Below are 15,298 nucleotides of genomic sequence, written 5' to 3'. Positions count from 1 at the left end.
TGCCGGGCCAACAACCTGCACCGCCACCCCATTTGGAAGTGGAAGGTGAGAGAGAATACGAAGTCGAAGAGATCCTCGACTCCTTTTGGGAAACCCGCGGCCGAGGAGGCCGCCGGCTGAAAATATATCGTCCGTTGGGCTGGATATAGCGAACCCACGACTGAACCTGCCGATTACCTGGAAAACGCTGCTCAATTGGTAAAGAATTTCCACCGTCGATACCCCCATAAGCCCGGGCCCCGGCCGTGACGGAGCTCGGCCTGGAAGGGGGGAATACTGTCACAGACCTGAAGGACAGCCACTGGGCTGTCGCTTAGTCATGACCCCTGTCACGTGAAGGCGCGAGGGCCGAGCGCCTCGCGCGCGTATATCTACGCGAAATCTCTGCAGTCTCCGATATGTAGCTCCTCGAGCTACGTCTTCGTCAACAACCACCTGCTACCCTGTACCTGGAAGACTAGATAGCCAATATACTCTGTCCTGTTACCTGATCGCCCGCACCTACCTGTCCGCCCTGCCTGCCCGTGACAGAGGGAAGGAAAACCAAAATAGGGATTAAGGAAATACGGATTATTTAAAGGCCAAAGGGATTTGGCCAAAAAAAGGAAACCTAATATTATAACCAAATAATTGGACCAGTACCAGGGAGGCCAGGTAGGGTTACACCGCTCCTAACGATACCCGCCCAAAAAAATTACCGACCGGCAAAATAAAAATTATATAAAAAGGAATTATATAACCTCACGTAATTGCCAAAAAAATAATTTCAGTAATTTTTTGGGATTATAACAAATTAGGGAAAATAATTTCACTAATCCAATAAAATTAAGGAAATTACATTCGGAATATAATTTATATAAAGCACGTTTATTACCATGTAAATAAATTCGATTTTAAAATTGTTTAGCAGCAATTAAATTTTAATTAACCTTAATATTTATTTGAGAACGATTATAATTTCACCCCCAATTATTGAAAACCCCAGTTACCCAATTAGACGTTCAATTGCTTTAACCTACTGTACTTTACCATAAGAACAGGTTACCCGATACCTTGATTGTAACATTCCTTTCTTACTTATTTATTAGACCAAAGTATTTAAATTTAAATTGTATTGCTTATTATATCTCTTACTTTGGAAGGATTCAAACAAGGCTCACTTGTTATAATACGTCCAAAAATCCCCCCTTGTACAAACTTAAACTTGAATCTACGTAACAGATTTTAATATTCATAGTGTATTTATTCGAATTTCAAAGAATGGAAGCACTAAATATTTGTTGTATCGAATTGTTCTAAGATTATTATGGTTATAAATACCAAATTTATACTTTTAGAAATCAGCTGTTCAATTTTATATATATACACATTTTGGTGTATATTAAACAGCCGGTTTATTATTAAAGGGGTTGAAGAACAAAAGGGGTATGGCCACTTCAGCGCCTTGCCCATTTCTGAGTCATCTGACCAGTCGCTTTCACATACGACCATACGTACTCACTGGAATATACGGGATCCCGTCCGCTCTCCCCTAGTCAAACCAGTGAGGGTAGTTTTTGACTGCCGGAGACGAATGGGTACCACGGGTCTCACATGCCTGGCCAATGGTTGGCGGCCATTTCGCGCCCCGCCCCGCCCTCTCCATGCTCCGTCCATGAATGCACCTCGCCGCCACCGATTCTTCCCCGTCACGTCGCCGTCGCGAGAACAGTTTCCCTTTTTTCAGCAAGGCGATTCCCCATGGCCGTAGTTCTGAGGTGTTCTCAAAAAGCAGATTCTTCAACGAGATGCGTCCTGCGTTGACCCCGATCAGCTCTGGCTTGACCTGTGTGAGAATGACACCAAGCAGTATTGGAGTGCGACTGAGCAGTGCAAGCGCTTTTTTGAAGATTACGTTCAGCAATCCGTACGCTCGGTCGTCTCAATTGAATCGGGACTCCATCTTGAACGATCAGCAAGTGAGCCTAATCGAAATTTAGAGAAGTCTCATAATAGCGACCGATAGCACCATTTTTTAGCGGAAACGGCAGACCGTCACAGGAAATCCCATTACTAGACTCTGGTGTATTCACAGAGCAAGGCGCGGGGATCAGGCCCGGCGAACGACATTGCAAACGTGAGTCCTGTCTCGGATCTCTCTGGCCGCCTGGCTATGCAACGCATCTGATCCTGAACACCAGTGGATAACCACGGAGGTTGGCCGTCGAGTGCGGTCTCGCCCGGGACCAAACATTCGTAAAGGTCGAAGCAACTTCCACGGATATCCCTATCCCCTTGGAGACGCCATGGCCAAAGGCAGAACATATTCCTTGCAGTCGCAGTGTTCGAGTTGACGTCCACAAGACAATCATGTTGGCCTCCATAGGCGGGTTCCGCCCCGGCACTTACCTCATTTTAAAATACAGGCGAGTCAAGGCTGTAGTAGCTCGAGACCCAAACTCGGACAGTATGGAAATGCATCCCATCGTGTGCATCAAAATCATACAAAACAAACCGAGTAGAAAGATGGTCCGCAAGGCGCAGGATGAGCAGTGAGTAACCGGCTCCTAGCCTCCGTTTCTCCACTACTTCCTTCCCCTCCAAACGACATACAGGCACTGACCCGTGCGCCTCCATTTCAAACTAGAATTGATGTCCCTGTGCGTCTGGCACAAAACCCACTGGTCTGCTAACAAGAGGCCAGATTCCGTTATTAACAATCCCGCAGAGTGGAGCAACCATGTCGCGAAATTCCACGGCATTCCCAACGCTCCGGCGTTGCCAAAAGCAAGTCGGAGTGAATATAAACGGAACCGGGATGGAAAGCAACGGAAAAGGAGCGATGACGAGCCCAGGCTAGAGGAGCGGAAAGATGTGGATGACGACCAAAGGCTAGAGTGCGGAAAGAAAAGGCGAGATGATAAGGGCCGACTGGAAGTGTACGCAGGAGAAAATGCCTTGTGCCTTTTCTGCGGATTGGCTACGGTCCCGAGACGCTTTTTTTCCTCGCATCTTCACAGAAACATCGGGCGGTTCTCAAATCTCCTTTTTGCTGTCCCGAATGTGTGGATTCAGGCCAAGAAGTTCTCATTTCTTGCCGATATGACTGGACCCGCCACGTCTCAGAACACCACGCCGGCGAAAATGGCGCTTTGCTTGTCCAACTCCCGCACGGCGTCAATTCAGCGGCTGTCAGAGAGGAAGAGAACGAGTCGGGTATCCCGGAGACTCTCATTGATCCCGTTCTTTGAGTTTCAATGTAAATAGTTCTGGTTCCTAATCCCAACCGTACGTATTATTCAAGTCTGAACGCCCTACTTCGTTCAAAATCACACGGTTCACGCCCTGTGTACCAATTGAAGTAAACGTGGCGTTCATCATTGTGGCGCGGTGTGGCGCGGCGCACGCTGGGCATGGAGGGCATGGAACATGGAGGAGACAAATGCGATTGTTGAAAGCATTAATTCTTCCACTGTTGCCTCTTGCCAAGTCCAAGCTAAAGCCTACAATAATAGGCCGACGCACCTGTTGTGTGGCCTGGGGTCATTGCGTAACGTTGGGCTCCACATCTCCGACCCCCCTAAAGTCCGGCCCCCTTGAAAAATGTAACGACGAAATACCCCTTTTATAAACCGATTTAAATGTAAACCTATCAACGCACAATAATACAATCATTGTCAGGCTCTCCCGGTTCGCTAACCTCTTCTCCATCGTTCAAAGCTTCTAAACAGTCCCTATTATTTTCCTGTGCTTCATAAACGTTTTTTTTGCTGACCAAAAGCTCGTTGGGATCCGGAATTACCCTTTTCCTTTTGACCGGCCGTACCGCCTCCAATTTTGCGTTTAACAAACTGATTTTTTGCTGAGCTTCAGCCAATAAGATATCCTTGGTTTCGAAGCTTTTTTGGACTTTTGCAAACAAAAGCCGTGAAGTGGCGTTACTTTTTTCGGACCGGGAAATTTCCTGTAGTTGAAGTCGAATATCTCGGGTCGTTTTAGGGGTTTTCCAAATAAGTAAAGACTGGTCGTTAATTTTTTGGGTTGGGCTTTCCGGTGTTTTATCCCTTTGGAAGCCGTTATTTTTACCTTTTTCGACGTTGGCGTTGCTATTTTCTAACAAAAAAGGGTTTAAAAGTGGTTTTGCCAAGTTCACCGGCCATAACCCCGTCGTACGCCAACCAGATTGAATGGTTTTTGCTATAAATGCTTTTGATCTGGCTTTTCGATAGCAAAGTAGAAAGTTTCGTTTCCCAACAACCGTTGAACAGCAAAACTGGTTTACAAATCCCAGGTGACGTCGATAAGCTTCCTTTAACGGCCCAAAAACCGATAAATCCAACGGTTGAAGAACGTGTGACGAATGAGGGGGTAAATATAGGAGTTGAATATTGTTTTGCAAGCAAAGAAGCATAAATTCGTCCGTTATATGTGATCCATGGCCATCCAGAACTAATAACCGCTTTTCAGGGGTTAAAGGTTGGGTATACGGAATAAACACCTTTTTTAACCATTCGATACCTGTTTCATTATTTGTCCACCCGTTTTCGGTTGCATGAAATTGCCAGGTATCGAAAGGACTTAAATCAGCTGGAAACCATTGTTGCTGTACGTTTTTCCCCTTAAATATAACGAGGGGAGGTATAACAGCCCCCGTAGCTGATACACATTCGATTATGCTCGTCCAACCCCGCGTTCCAGGCTCTTTTCGCTGTAATGGCCGGATTTTATTACGCCCTAACACCAGGCCATTAGATCCTTTGCCTTCCATTATACCTGTTTCGTCCATATTCCAACGGTTGGCCGGTTTTATAGTATCGACAACGGGATTTTTCAAATAGGACCACCAAGATTTAATTACCTCGGTTGTAGCCCCATTAACCCGGGCATTTTCTATTCGCCGGGGTCTTTGGGTTTTCAAAATTGGATATCGGGCTATAAAACGGCTAACCCAATGTTTCCCAAGGCTTTTTCTTTCTCCGGCGGCCTGAAGAATTCGTTCCGCAAAATAGCGTAGTTCTTGATGCGTTGGCGGAAGGCCTAACGCGGCCTGCGCAAGTACCCAATCTGCCAAATAGGTTTCCTGCTCCTGTGAAAGCCTTTGACAAAATCTTTTCGCTTGTTGAATTGACTGGGCCCCCTTTAAACGATCGTGAAGGGTACTCCGAGGAATACCCCATTTTTGCGAGGTTTTGTGAACTGATTTGCCATTTCTTATGTCAGAAATGGCAGCAAGAAGCTGATTTTCAGTGTACTGTTTCATTGGAAGGTTTGGAGCAAGAATCTTCAAAAATCAAGTTCTAAAGTGAAAAATTCGTCTAGATATTTATAAAATAAAACAAAGGGTTGACGTGGCTGAGTAGATATTTTTAGGGGCCGGACTTTAGGGGGGTCGGAGATGTGGAGCTCAACGTTATAGCATATTCTGGACCTTTAAGAGGGCTTACCCAGCTCTCTGGCCGCTCCACTTCAAGTCCTACCGCCTCCTAACTTACACCTTATATGTCGGCTGGATATCCCCTTCAAAAACCTGCCAGTAACCTTAAGACTAGAACAGCGCGGTACGAGACACAATATTTCGCTATCTGATTTTTCGTCGGCAAGCAGCTATATAGGTCGAAACCCTTGAATGCATTATAGAGTTGTCTTTGGGTACCCATCCATCAATATAAATGGGAAAACGCGGGGTCTTCCATTAAGGACCCTAAAGGTGTTCATATTCAATAGTGTTGTTGCAGTTGTCACCGACCGAATGATGGTTGTGGACGGTCCCCGGTCGCATGGCTTGCCCGGCGACCGCGTATTTGGTGATGTGTTTTTGCAGCGCTGGCAGCAAAAAAGGTACCCGGGTTTACTGGATCGTGCAGCGGCCGCAAAAGAGCCTCGTGCTGCCCCAGCTAATCTCAACGCTCAGCCTAGACTACCTGCTGCGCAATGGACTGAACGCTCCATATACCTTACCAGCCACATCAGTCTCAGGGCTCATCCGGTCCGGCGCGAAGTAAAAATCGTGTTTCGTGACAGCTTGAAGTTACTCTTGACGCTCTTTCACGATAAACCAATGGCGTCTTGCTGTTCATCCTGTTGGCAAGGATAATATAATGTGAGTGTGAGGAAGCATGATTTCAAATTCAGCTATCTCGCTAGGTGGCGCACAGTCAACCGTCGTTTGATCCCTTTCAGCGCCAAAAGCATTAACTTGATTGACTGAGAGCTGGAGCAGGAAAACTAACTCGACGGGTAACAGTGATCCAGTCGTGCATGCGATCCTACGTGGTTCAGAAAGATCAAACTAGACAGCGAATCAAGTCCACAATGGATCTCGGAACGCTCATCAACATCACAATCTGGCTCCGGAATGACTTTTTTCCACCCCGAAAACCAACAAGACTCAGCTTCCTCTCCCACTTCTCTCGGCTCGCCCTCCCGGACCGCCCCCTTCTGCCTTTGGCGCTGCCTCACCTCCTCGACGATAAACGAACTCTGCGGTTGTGTTGTTTAGGTCATGGTTTTTGGCTGTGTAGCTCCCGCTGAATTGTCAACATCGGGTGTGGCGAGTTTTCAAAGAAGGCGAGGATCTTGCGGTCTGAGTCCTGATTATCGGCCCACAGCTCCTGGTGGATGGCGCCGCTGTTAAGCAACTCGCCAAAGACGGTGCCCGCGGCGATAAATCCGCTGACGCGAGCGCGGTTGTGACTGAGGGCCTCGGGGCCCAGCGCCGCCACGTCCCACATGGTGCTGCAGACGCCAACGTGAGGGTAAAATTCGCGGCCGCACAGGGCCTTGAGGACTTCGATGTTTAGAAGTGACTGGTTGAGGGCGCGGACGTCAGTCACCCGGTGCAGATAGAGCACGCCGGCGACGTCGTGTGTTCACTGCGAGATCTGGGCCAGGATTTCGTGGTTGCTTTTGAAGAGGTCGTCGAAGCCTGGCGTGTCAATCAGCTCGGAGCGGCCCGACTCGCCGATGTAGTTAGTGCATAACAAGGTGCCTATAGTGTAGAAGTAAACATGGGAAGGGTGAGGCGGAAAAAAGAGACAACAGGTCCATCAATTGACCAACAAGGGTTCGCTCCATCGCCGACTTGGGCATCGCAGCCTGTAGCTAGCCGAATAAACGATAATTTTCTAGCTCCTGTCTCGCCCAGCACAAGGATTCTGAGGTGTTTGGGGCCTAGGACAATATGACTTTCCTCGGGCATGCTGGATATTGAAGACATTTGAGGATGTTTAGTGGCTACTGAGTCTTCAAGTGGAAGCGCGTGCAGAGCCCAGGGTTTCGAGTAACGATCCAGTGCGCTTATTGTGGAAAGGCGAACCCAAGGTTAACATAATTGCTTGGGTCAAACTTTTATATTGGAAAAATTAACTACGACGGACTCTACAATTGTAAGCCCTTGAGCACAATCAGCTTGGAAATCATCTCCCTTGTATTCACAGGCTTTTTGCTTCCTATGCCTTTTTCTCTGCCTGCCTGGACGGGCATCCTTTATTTTTCTTGGAGAATTATCGCCTACGGCTACCGCCTAGAGAATAACAGCCCTAGAATCCTTTTTAATACCTACATGGCTTCAGTTGCGCGTTACATGAGCGGGCCTTTCACATTGCCTGCCTAGCCTGATGTAGAAGAACTTCAGTCAGCTATTGAGCGGTGGAGAAACAAGGCGTGGGGCAACCTTTCGAGCGCTAAATGAAGGTAAGGAAATCGATTTGCAGGAGGAGCGCTGGACGGCCCAGGTAATTATCGAGACCGTCGGTTCAAAGCTGCTAAAAGTAGGGGCCCCGATATGGAGAGGGCAGGCCGAAGCTTTTGCCAAAAAGCTCATTCATCCCTGATACCAGTTACCAAATCCAAACTCGTATGCCTTTATATCAAAACAACAAAGGTTACCAACGCGTTGATTATCAAGAAAAACCTTGACCGCCTGTGGGTTCCTTGTCAAAGGTTAGGGCCAGAGCTTGGGGTCTGGATCGTTACACACCCGCCCTTTTCATCCATTATGGTTTTTTATTAAGATGTCAAACAGCTTGAAGTCTTCCAGTCGCCTGGAAGGGCAATTCTACTTTACCCTTTGCTAACACCAGATTAAACCCCATAGCAACACATTGCATGGAGAACTCTTGAGCTTGTGTTTATGGTTTACCCTCCAGATTGGTATGGAAGAGGCCTTGATCACCTGACTTTGTGCAGCTCGATGATGAGGCAGAGGTTCTGTTACTCTGACCATCCCGGCAGGGGCGTTAGTCGCCAGTGTGGCTGCTTATTCGGGTCTCGCTTCAGCTTCTTCTTGGCCATCAAGCAACGTCGACACCCCAGGGCCCAGGCTAAGTACCTCTACAAGTCATTGATGCTATTTTTCACAGCCTTGTTGCTCATGGAAGGTCTTCTTTACCAAGACCTGGCCAGCGAAATTATCGTTAGTGACACAATTCACAGCCCGGCAGAACTCGATGAGTTTTTAAAGTCCATCCTTGACGGACTTTAAGCCTGCACAGAGCATCTTTCTGCCCGCCAACTTACATGTCAAGTTTCAGCAAAGGCGTATTGCCTGATATCTCTGGATGGTCGACTTGCGCCACCCTTAACTATGCTGCCTTCCGTCTTGCAGAAGTCGAAGCATGGGTTGCTCACCACCTGGATGACTGGCTAAGCCATGCCATGACGAGTGAAAAGGCATGTTCTGAACTCTCTGACCTGATGATAACCTATGTCGCTCTACTCCCCAACTCCTATTATTTTCTTACAAGCGCCATATGTCATAGCCACCACACTATACATTTTCTTACGGTCACAAACGCTTCGACCCTCTACTTGGCCTCGTTGCAGCGATCCAACCTTGTTGCAATGTCCGCAAACGCAAGGTGAGACTCTGCTGGAAGTCACGTATGAGTGCTGTGCCACTGAAAACGCCCTATCGCCCACTAGATATTCTCAATCTCCCCGACCCTGTCGATTCGGGACTTGATTGGGGACTTGCCGCTGTGGTTCAGCCTGCAAGTTTTCTCACGATGCCAACGGTCAGTCCAATGGCCTGTCCAATCACCGGTATCGACGTTGTGCTCGTCCGTGGGATGGAAGATTATCGGTTCAGATTGTACAACCCGACCAAAGTGTTCCATGCGGCTTGCAGTAAGCCATTGAAGCCAAGTAATCACTGGTTCGATGACAAGGCGCCAAAGTGAAAATATATTGCTGTTTATTTTGGTTGTATCCTTGTTGAGAAACTGTGATGCACGAGAAAGATCTGAACAAGCTGGCGTGCACCAATCATGGCATCGTGGTATTCTTATGGTTCACGTCCCAATTGGCACGTAACCTTTTTTTTTTTTTTTATCTATTGCCTACAACCAGCCGGACACAATTTGTTCGTTACACGAGACGTATCTAGATTTCTTTCTCCTCATTCAACATTCCCAACATGTTATCCACATAATCCACCTCACCGGGTAGCACAATCGATGGACCGGATCTTTTGTAAAATGGTCTCTCAAACTCTGGGGGCAAGAACCCGCTGTAGCTATATTCCCAATCAACAATGGCCTTGATTTTCAAGCTTGAAGGGTCCACATTAACGTTATTTGCCGACAGATCATTATAATTTATGGCAGAACACAAGGCTGGGTCCTTTTCGGTGCTTCATGTGCCATGGTCCGTCTTTCCAATTCTAGGACCGTAGAAAAATCTCCAGTCGTGGCGGCTGCAAGTTGCCACACCGTTGCGATGAAAACCAAGCAACACCCCATGGGGCCCATGCTGAGCCTGGTATCAAGCCAAATCGATACCCCAAAACCAACAGCTTTCTTCACCCAAGTGGAACGACCTTAATTCCGATTGGTTACGCAACATCAAACGTTGAAATGAGTAGTACATACGTAGTAATAGCACGTCGGGCATTGGCGGATGCTCTAAAATTTTGCTTGACGTGCTACTCCTGCAAAGCATAGGCAGGAATCTATACGAAATAATCGCTCAAAATCTGCCAGTCATACACAGTCAACCCATGAATTAACAATACCTCCCGCTACAGAGATCCTTGTCGCTAACAATCGAATACTTGGATCAAATTATACCTATGCTTCCCCACTAACAGTAAAAAGGTGCTGGAAGAATATTGTACTATGTACTAGAACTAGGTACTTACGGTGGCAAATAGCTTTCAAGGCGCCTTCTATTCTTGATGGGGGAGTACGTTATTCTATATACTAGAAAAAAGCAGCTCTTTCATTTTGCTTACCAACGCTAGAACACACCCGCCCGTATCTCTGTATTTGCTTTCAATTTAAGCGAACAGAAAATGTGGCACGAAGCATGCAAGGCTGCATATTTATCCCATTGCACTTATCGAGTGGGCGTGATTTATTCGGAAGTGGGAGTACCGCCCTCTTTTCTGACTTTGGTTTTGATGCGAATTGGATTCCCATGAACGCTCTTGCATGACGAAACTACAAGTTTCGTTTAAAAAACTAAAAATCTATAGCGAGTTGGAGTGACCCAATGGTTAAACCAGTTTGATTGCTTCCAAAGCTTGGCCACATGATACCACATTGTCAATATAAGCAAACAAATCCTCGTTCTTCTCATTCTTCAATGACGACACAATATTGTACGTTTCCATGGACAGCGAAGCCTCAATCTCTTCCAGGGTCGGCACCGGCTTCCTGGTGTAGGAAACCTCCTTGGCGTCCTCGACGACGTGCGGGACAAAGACGGAATCGGACTGCGTCACCAGGCCCAGGTCCTCCCGGATGCCAAAGCCGGCCGGGTCTCCGTCGATCATCCAGAGGCCGATGAGCGGGTGGAAGGTCTCGCCGGTGTGGTCGTCTTTGAACTCGGGCAGCAGGGCCAGCTCCTGCACCACGTAGCCCTCGCCGTGCTCGCGGTCAAAGGGGTCGACGTGGCTGACCACCTGCTCGTCTTGGATCAGGGTCACGCCGCGGCCCTCAAAGGAGTAGCAGGGCTTGCGGGCGTACCGCGTCAGCGAGGCCGGCTTCTCCGACTCGAGGTACGTGGGCAGGAGCCACTGGCCCCGCGGGTCGTCCTTGAACATGTCCCAGAGGATGGCAAAGATGGCCTTGCTGCTCCACATGAGCTTGTAGGGCGCCTCGAACCAGATGGTGCCGTCGGCCTTGTCCATGTCGGCGAAGCAGGCCTTGCCAAACTCCTCCTTCATCATGTAGTCCCACGGGTACATTTTGAAAATCACGTCAATGTGCAGCCCGTCGCCGTCGTAGAAGCGCCCGTCGGGCCCCAGCCCGATGTCCTCGATGAGTATGTTCTTCGTCTTGTACCCGGCCACGTGGCACGTGTCGGCCAGGACAAAGGCGTTGAACCTGTCCTCGCCCCAGGGGTCCCAGGAGCTGGCAAAGTGGATGACTTTGGGCTTGTGGCCGAGGCGGGCCTCGATCTCGACCAGGTTTCTCTTCCAGGCCTGGATGAGGTACTCGTCGATGGCGTTGTGTTGATCTGGCCCGTGGCCGGTCTGCTCGAGCCAGAACCACTGAATCGCCGAGGATTCCAACAGCGAAACTGGCGTGTCGGCGTTTATTTCGTAAAATTTGGGCACGCGCAGGCGCGGGTCTGGGTGGTTCAACCCCCCGAAGCAAATGTCGAAACGGGAATAAACGCTTCCAAATGCTGGTTCGCGGTCCCAACTCTCGATTATTTGTTTAACACAATAGGATGGAATGCCGAGTTTGCTGGTGATTTGTTCAGGGTTTTCCGTCAAATACTCGGACGCCTCACACAGCATGTTGAAAACATCCGTGGCGGCCCGGTCAAGTAATTCCGTCTCTTCGACAGTAAAGGCATAATAGCGGTCGTCATTCCAATAATGCTCGCGCTTCTTCTCTCCGGGGATGGGGTCGTTCAAGACGTTGTACACAAGTCCCTGACTTTGCACCAGCCGTATGGCGTTTGGGCGAGGCTCTACTTTGACGCGCCGCATTGTTCGAAATTGAAACCCGACCAGGGGTATAAATTATGTTTTCGGCGATTAACTAAATGGTTCTTCTATTGCTGGGTCAAAACTGGGAAGGTGATAGTTGTTGAGAAAGCCTTGGGTTTTGGGTGTCTGGCACAGCTTTCAACTGTGACAATCACAGGACAACCAAGGATTATTATAGAACTTTGCGTAAAAAGCAACGGAACCAAAAACTTCCTGATCTCCCCGCCTCGAACGAACTCTTGTTACGGCCTGTAACAGTGGGCGCAAGGTACCAGAGAAAATGACTCGAGTCTGCCATAAATACATATAAGCTTACCTTTGGGCTTTTAATAACTAGAAGAGCATTGGATTCGCTCGATGAATAATGGGGGATGGGGCAGTGAGGGGAGGATCTGACGTTTGAAAATGCATATCATGCTCAAACAGAAGCATCGAGTCAGCCACACAAGTCATTAGGTAGCAGTTACAACACAAGGGGATCTACTAATGAATATCCCAATCTTATCAAAAGTCATGCTAGGCTCCCCAAGATCCCCCGATCGATCTTAATCGGGAAGAGATTCAGGTATTAACTGTCGTGGCAAATTACTAACAATACCATACTTTTGCCAGATAACTTAGTAATTCCGACACGCATTGACTTTGCTGCGTACCACGGTCTGACAAACTCGAGACGCAAGACTGAAGCGCCATGACGATTAAACTGCTTCCAAATATGTCTGTCTACAGAATGCTTGACAAGTGTAGAGGATTACACGACTATGTTGGCCTAAAAAAAGACAAGGAGGGAGGTCATGAGCCCACGTGACCCAGGTTGATCACTTTCCCTAACAGAAGCCCAGAAATGGTTTGTTGGCATCGTAGAAATTAGCTTAAATTGAGCCCACCCCGCCGCTCGTTGTTGACTCCAGAATCTTAATGCACATCACTCTTCATACAACACTCTAACTCATACATACACACACCTTGAACTCTCTTCCACACATCTTCTACCTCGACTAGTTTTTACCAACCCACCACCAACAACAAAAGCAAAATCACCACTTCCCAACCATGAGAACCCGCGCGGCCATCCAGTTCGCCGCGGCCGTCTACTATGCGCAGGTCGCATCGGCCGAGGACGACCAGGTCACGTGCCTGGACGCGGCTGGCAACGAGGTGGCGGCCGACAAGTGCACCGGCAACGCGGAGCCGCACACCTTTTTCCTGAGCAGGCGCGGCGAGGAGCCCGTCGACAGCGTCGAGAAGAGGGACGTCATGCACCCCAGCCGCATCAAGAGGGGAGGCTTCGGCACCCCGACCCTGTTGGCCGCGCGCGCCGAGACTTCTCCCGGCGGCGGCGGTGGCGGTGGCGCCAGGCCTGGCAGGGGCTCCGTCGGTGGTTGAACGGGCCGCCCCCCCAGGGGAGGAGTAATCATGGGGATGGTGCCCCTGTGGTGGACATGAACTGGTTTCTTGTCCAGGTGTATAGGTTGTGTGGGAGGTGTTGGGATCGGAAGCTTTTAGGTTTCTTTTATTTATAAATACAACATTACGTCGTATTTCAAAGGGTTCTTTATACTGTCAGTCAATCGTGTTGTGTGCCGTGGCCCGTGATGCCCAGTGATACTTACCTGCCAAGCCTGGCAATGTTGACCATTAGGTTCTGTTGCAGGCTATATTTGCCAAAGTCACTGGCATTAGTCATTGACGGGAGCTCTCTTCTTTGACGGTGTTTTCTTAGTGCAACAGGTTCCACCTGCGATTACTAGTTTAACGCTGAGCCTTGGCTTCAACGCGGTAAGCAATTGTCAAGACTCTCATACCTCCCGCCATGTTGAAGCGAAGGGCGTTTTGGCTACAGTCACGGGTAAAGGCTGTCAAAAAGAGAACAAAATCCCAGGTTAATTTCTTTATCTCGAGATGGCCCGCGTCAAGATCAGCGGCGTGTATAATTATTGACTCAATAAAAGTTGATGGTATTCGTCCCTTGAATCGATGTCCCGGCGATAACTTTCTTCCCAGTGATGGGCCCATGAAATACAGCGTGAGGGGGGCTCGCGACGGGGGATGGCGCAGTTGGGATGCTTGCAGAGCTCGCCTTTGGCGGAATGGCTCCCAACACAACCTTGGCATACGCAGCCGCCATCGCCGCGGCGTAGGGCTGCCACCTCTTGTTCTTGTGCAAGTCCCCATAGTCACACACGCCGCGGATTACACCCACGGGGATGCGATTCATCGTGCCGGCCGCCTCCATCTCGAGACCGATGAGATCATACGCGTCTCGCAGCTGGTCCCTCTTGCGGGCGTCCTTCATCAGCTTCTCGCCAGAGCCGATGCGCCCGTACCATACTCGGATGCGCTGGGAGATGGGCCGCAATTCTCGCTCCACAAGCTTCTCCCCTCCGTCCTCTCCAGTCGTGTAGAGCTTGTCGTGTTCCTGACCTGGGTCATCAAACGTAGGCGCTCCGTGTTCTTTGGTCTTAATCGTCTCATAAAACTCCAAACAATACGTGGCGTCGTCGGGCGCGTCAAGCTTGATGTTGCCGATGGCCGACCGGATTACCGTCTCGGTGGTGGCCAATACTTGACCGTGGCGTAACAGCTGGAACCCAGACTCTGCAGTCTCCTTGCCGAGATCATACGCGACCAGGCCTGCACTCTCGCCATCCGGCAGGGCTACCAGTACGTCTCCTAATCGAATATCACGTGGCGGGTCGCGGGTCAGGTTCGGGAGGCCGGCGGCGACGCCGACCAGCAGCCCAAACCACAGATTGGGAAAGAACTTTTTGACCTGGCTGGCCAGCGCCGCAGCCGAGCCTGTGCCGTACTCTTGCCCGGCAGGAAGAGTTGCGATTACAGTGTTGTGGCCGCCGCATTCGCCGGCGCGGAACACGTAGTCGTCGCCTCGGCCCATTGGGAACCGGTCAGGGTGTAGGCAATCCATCATGTGCAGCGCTGCCCTTGCTTCGATCTCGAGGGGCGCAATCCACGCCACGGTGTAGATCTCGGGGTCGAGCTGGGGCGGCATTTTGGGAAGTAGTAATGAGTCAAACTCTAGGTGGAGTAAGATGGAAAAATAATTGCTTCACAAATATTGCAAGATTTTATATGCAAAATTGTGATATTTTCAAATGCTTTGAAGCTTGAACAAAGTTGGGGATGCTGGGTGTCCACCAAGAAGAGAGACAAAGTCATACCAACAGGCCGCACCCACGGCTAAACGGTCAAGTAATTAGTGCATTGGAACAACGAGTCTAGGTACTAGGTCTAGAGCGGTAGGCGGCCAAAAGAATTGAGGAAAAAAGGGCGAAACTGCCCACTGGCAGTGCCCCCTGCGTGCGAGCGACAACAAGCAAAGACCTACACCATTCCCTGCCCAGGGGATAGAAAAGCAAT

General features: G+C 49.4%; 5 protein-coding genes across 5 annotated transcripts; 2 read left to right on the top strand and 3 right to left on the bottom strand.

Annotated features, from left to right (window-relative positions):
- Window positions 1–1,787: 1,787 nt before the first annotated feature.
- MGG_16326 (uncharacterized protein) lies at window positions 1,788–3,246 on the top strand (the record flags this gene model as incomplete). Its single annotated transcript, XM_003710118.1, has 5 exons — window positions 1,788–1,958; window positions 2,075–2,116; window positions 2,242–2,446; window positions 2,502–2,531; window positions 2,708–3,246. 5 exons carry the CDS (start codon window positions 1,788–1,790, stop codon window positions 3,244–3,246), a joined length of 987 nt encoding a protein of 328 aa, XP_003710166.1.
- Window positions 3,247–6,479: 3,233 nt separating this feature from the next.
- On the bottom strand, window positions 6,480–7,195 carry MGG_10551 (uncharacterized protein; the record flags this gene model as incomplete). Its single annotated transcript, XM_003710117.1, has 3 exons — window positions 6,480–6,714; window positions 6,853–6,967; window positions 7,039–7,195. The coding sequence occupies 3 exons, from the start codon at window positions 7,193–7,195 to the stop codon at window positions 6,480–6,482; spliced, it is 507 nt and encodes a 168-aa protein (XP_003710165.1).
- A 3,279-nt stretch (window positions 7,196–10,474) lies between these two features.
- On the bottom strand, window positions 10,475–11,920 carry MGG_10550 (uncharacterized protein; the record flags this gene model as incomplete). The annotated part of the gene is made up of 1 exon (XM_003710116.1): window positions 10,475–11,920. One exon carries the CDS (start codon window positions 11,918–11,920, stop codon window positions 10,475–10,477), a length of 1,446 nt encoding a protein of 481 aa, XP_003710164.1.
- A 1,053-nt stretch (window positions 11,921–12,973) lies between these two features.
- On the top strand, window positions 12,974–13,306 carry MGG_10549 (uncharacterized protein; the record flags this gene model as incomplete). Its single annotated transcript, XM_003710115.1, has 1 exon — window positions 12,974–13,306. The coding sequence occupies one exon, from the start codon at window positions 12,974–12,976 to the stop codon at window positions 13,304–13,306; it is 333 nt and encodes a 110-aa protein (XP_003710163.1).
- Window positions 13,307–13,745: 439 nt separating this feature from the next.
- Window positions 13,746–15,021, bottom strand: MGG_10548 (uncharacterized protein). The gene has a single exon (XM_003710114.1). The coding sequence runs from the start codon at window positions 14,928–14,930 to the stop codon at window positions 13,863–13,865; it is 1,068 nt and encodes a 355-aa protein (XP_003710162.1). The 5' UTR covers window positions 14,931–15,021; the 3' UTR covers window positions 13,746–13,862.
- Between the last annotated feature and the right edge of the window lie 277 nt (window positions 15,022–15,298).

The sequence above is a fragment of the Pyricularia oryzae genome, chromosome 1, assembly GCF_000002495.2.
Source record: "Pyricularia oryzae 70-15 chromosome 1, whole genome shotgun sequence".
Classification (NCBI taxonomy): domain Eukaryota; kingdom Fungi; phylum Ascomycota; class Sordariomycetes; order Magnaporthales; family Pyriculariaceae; genus Pyricularia; species Pyricularia oryzae.
Note: the sequence above shows the minus strand (reverse complement) of the source record. Positions and strands in the feature narration are given on the sequence as shown.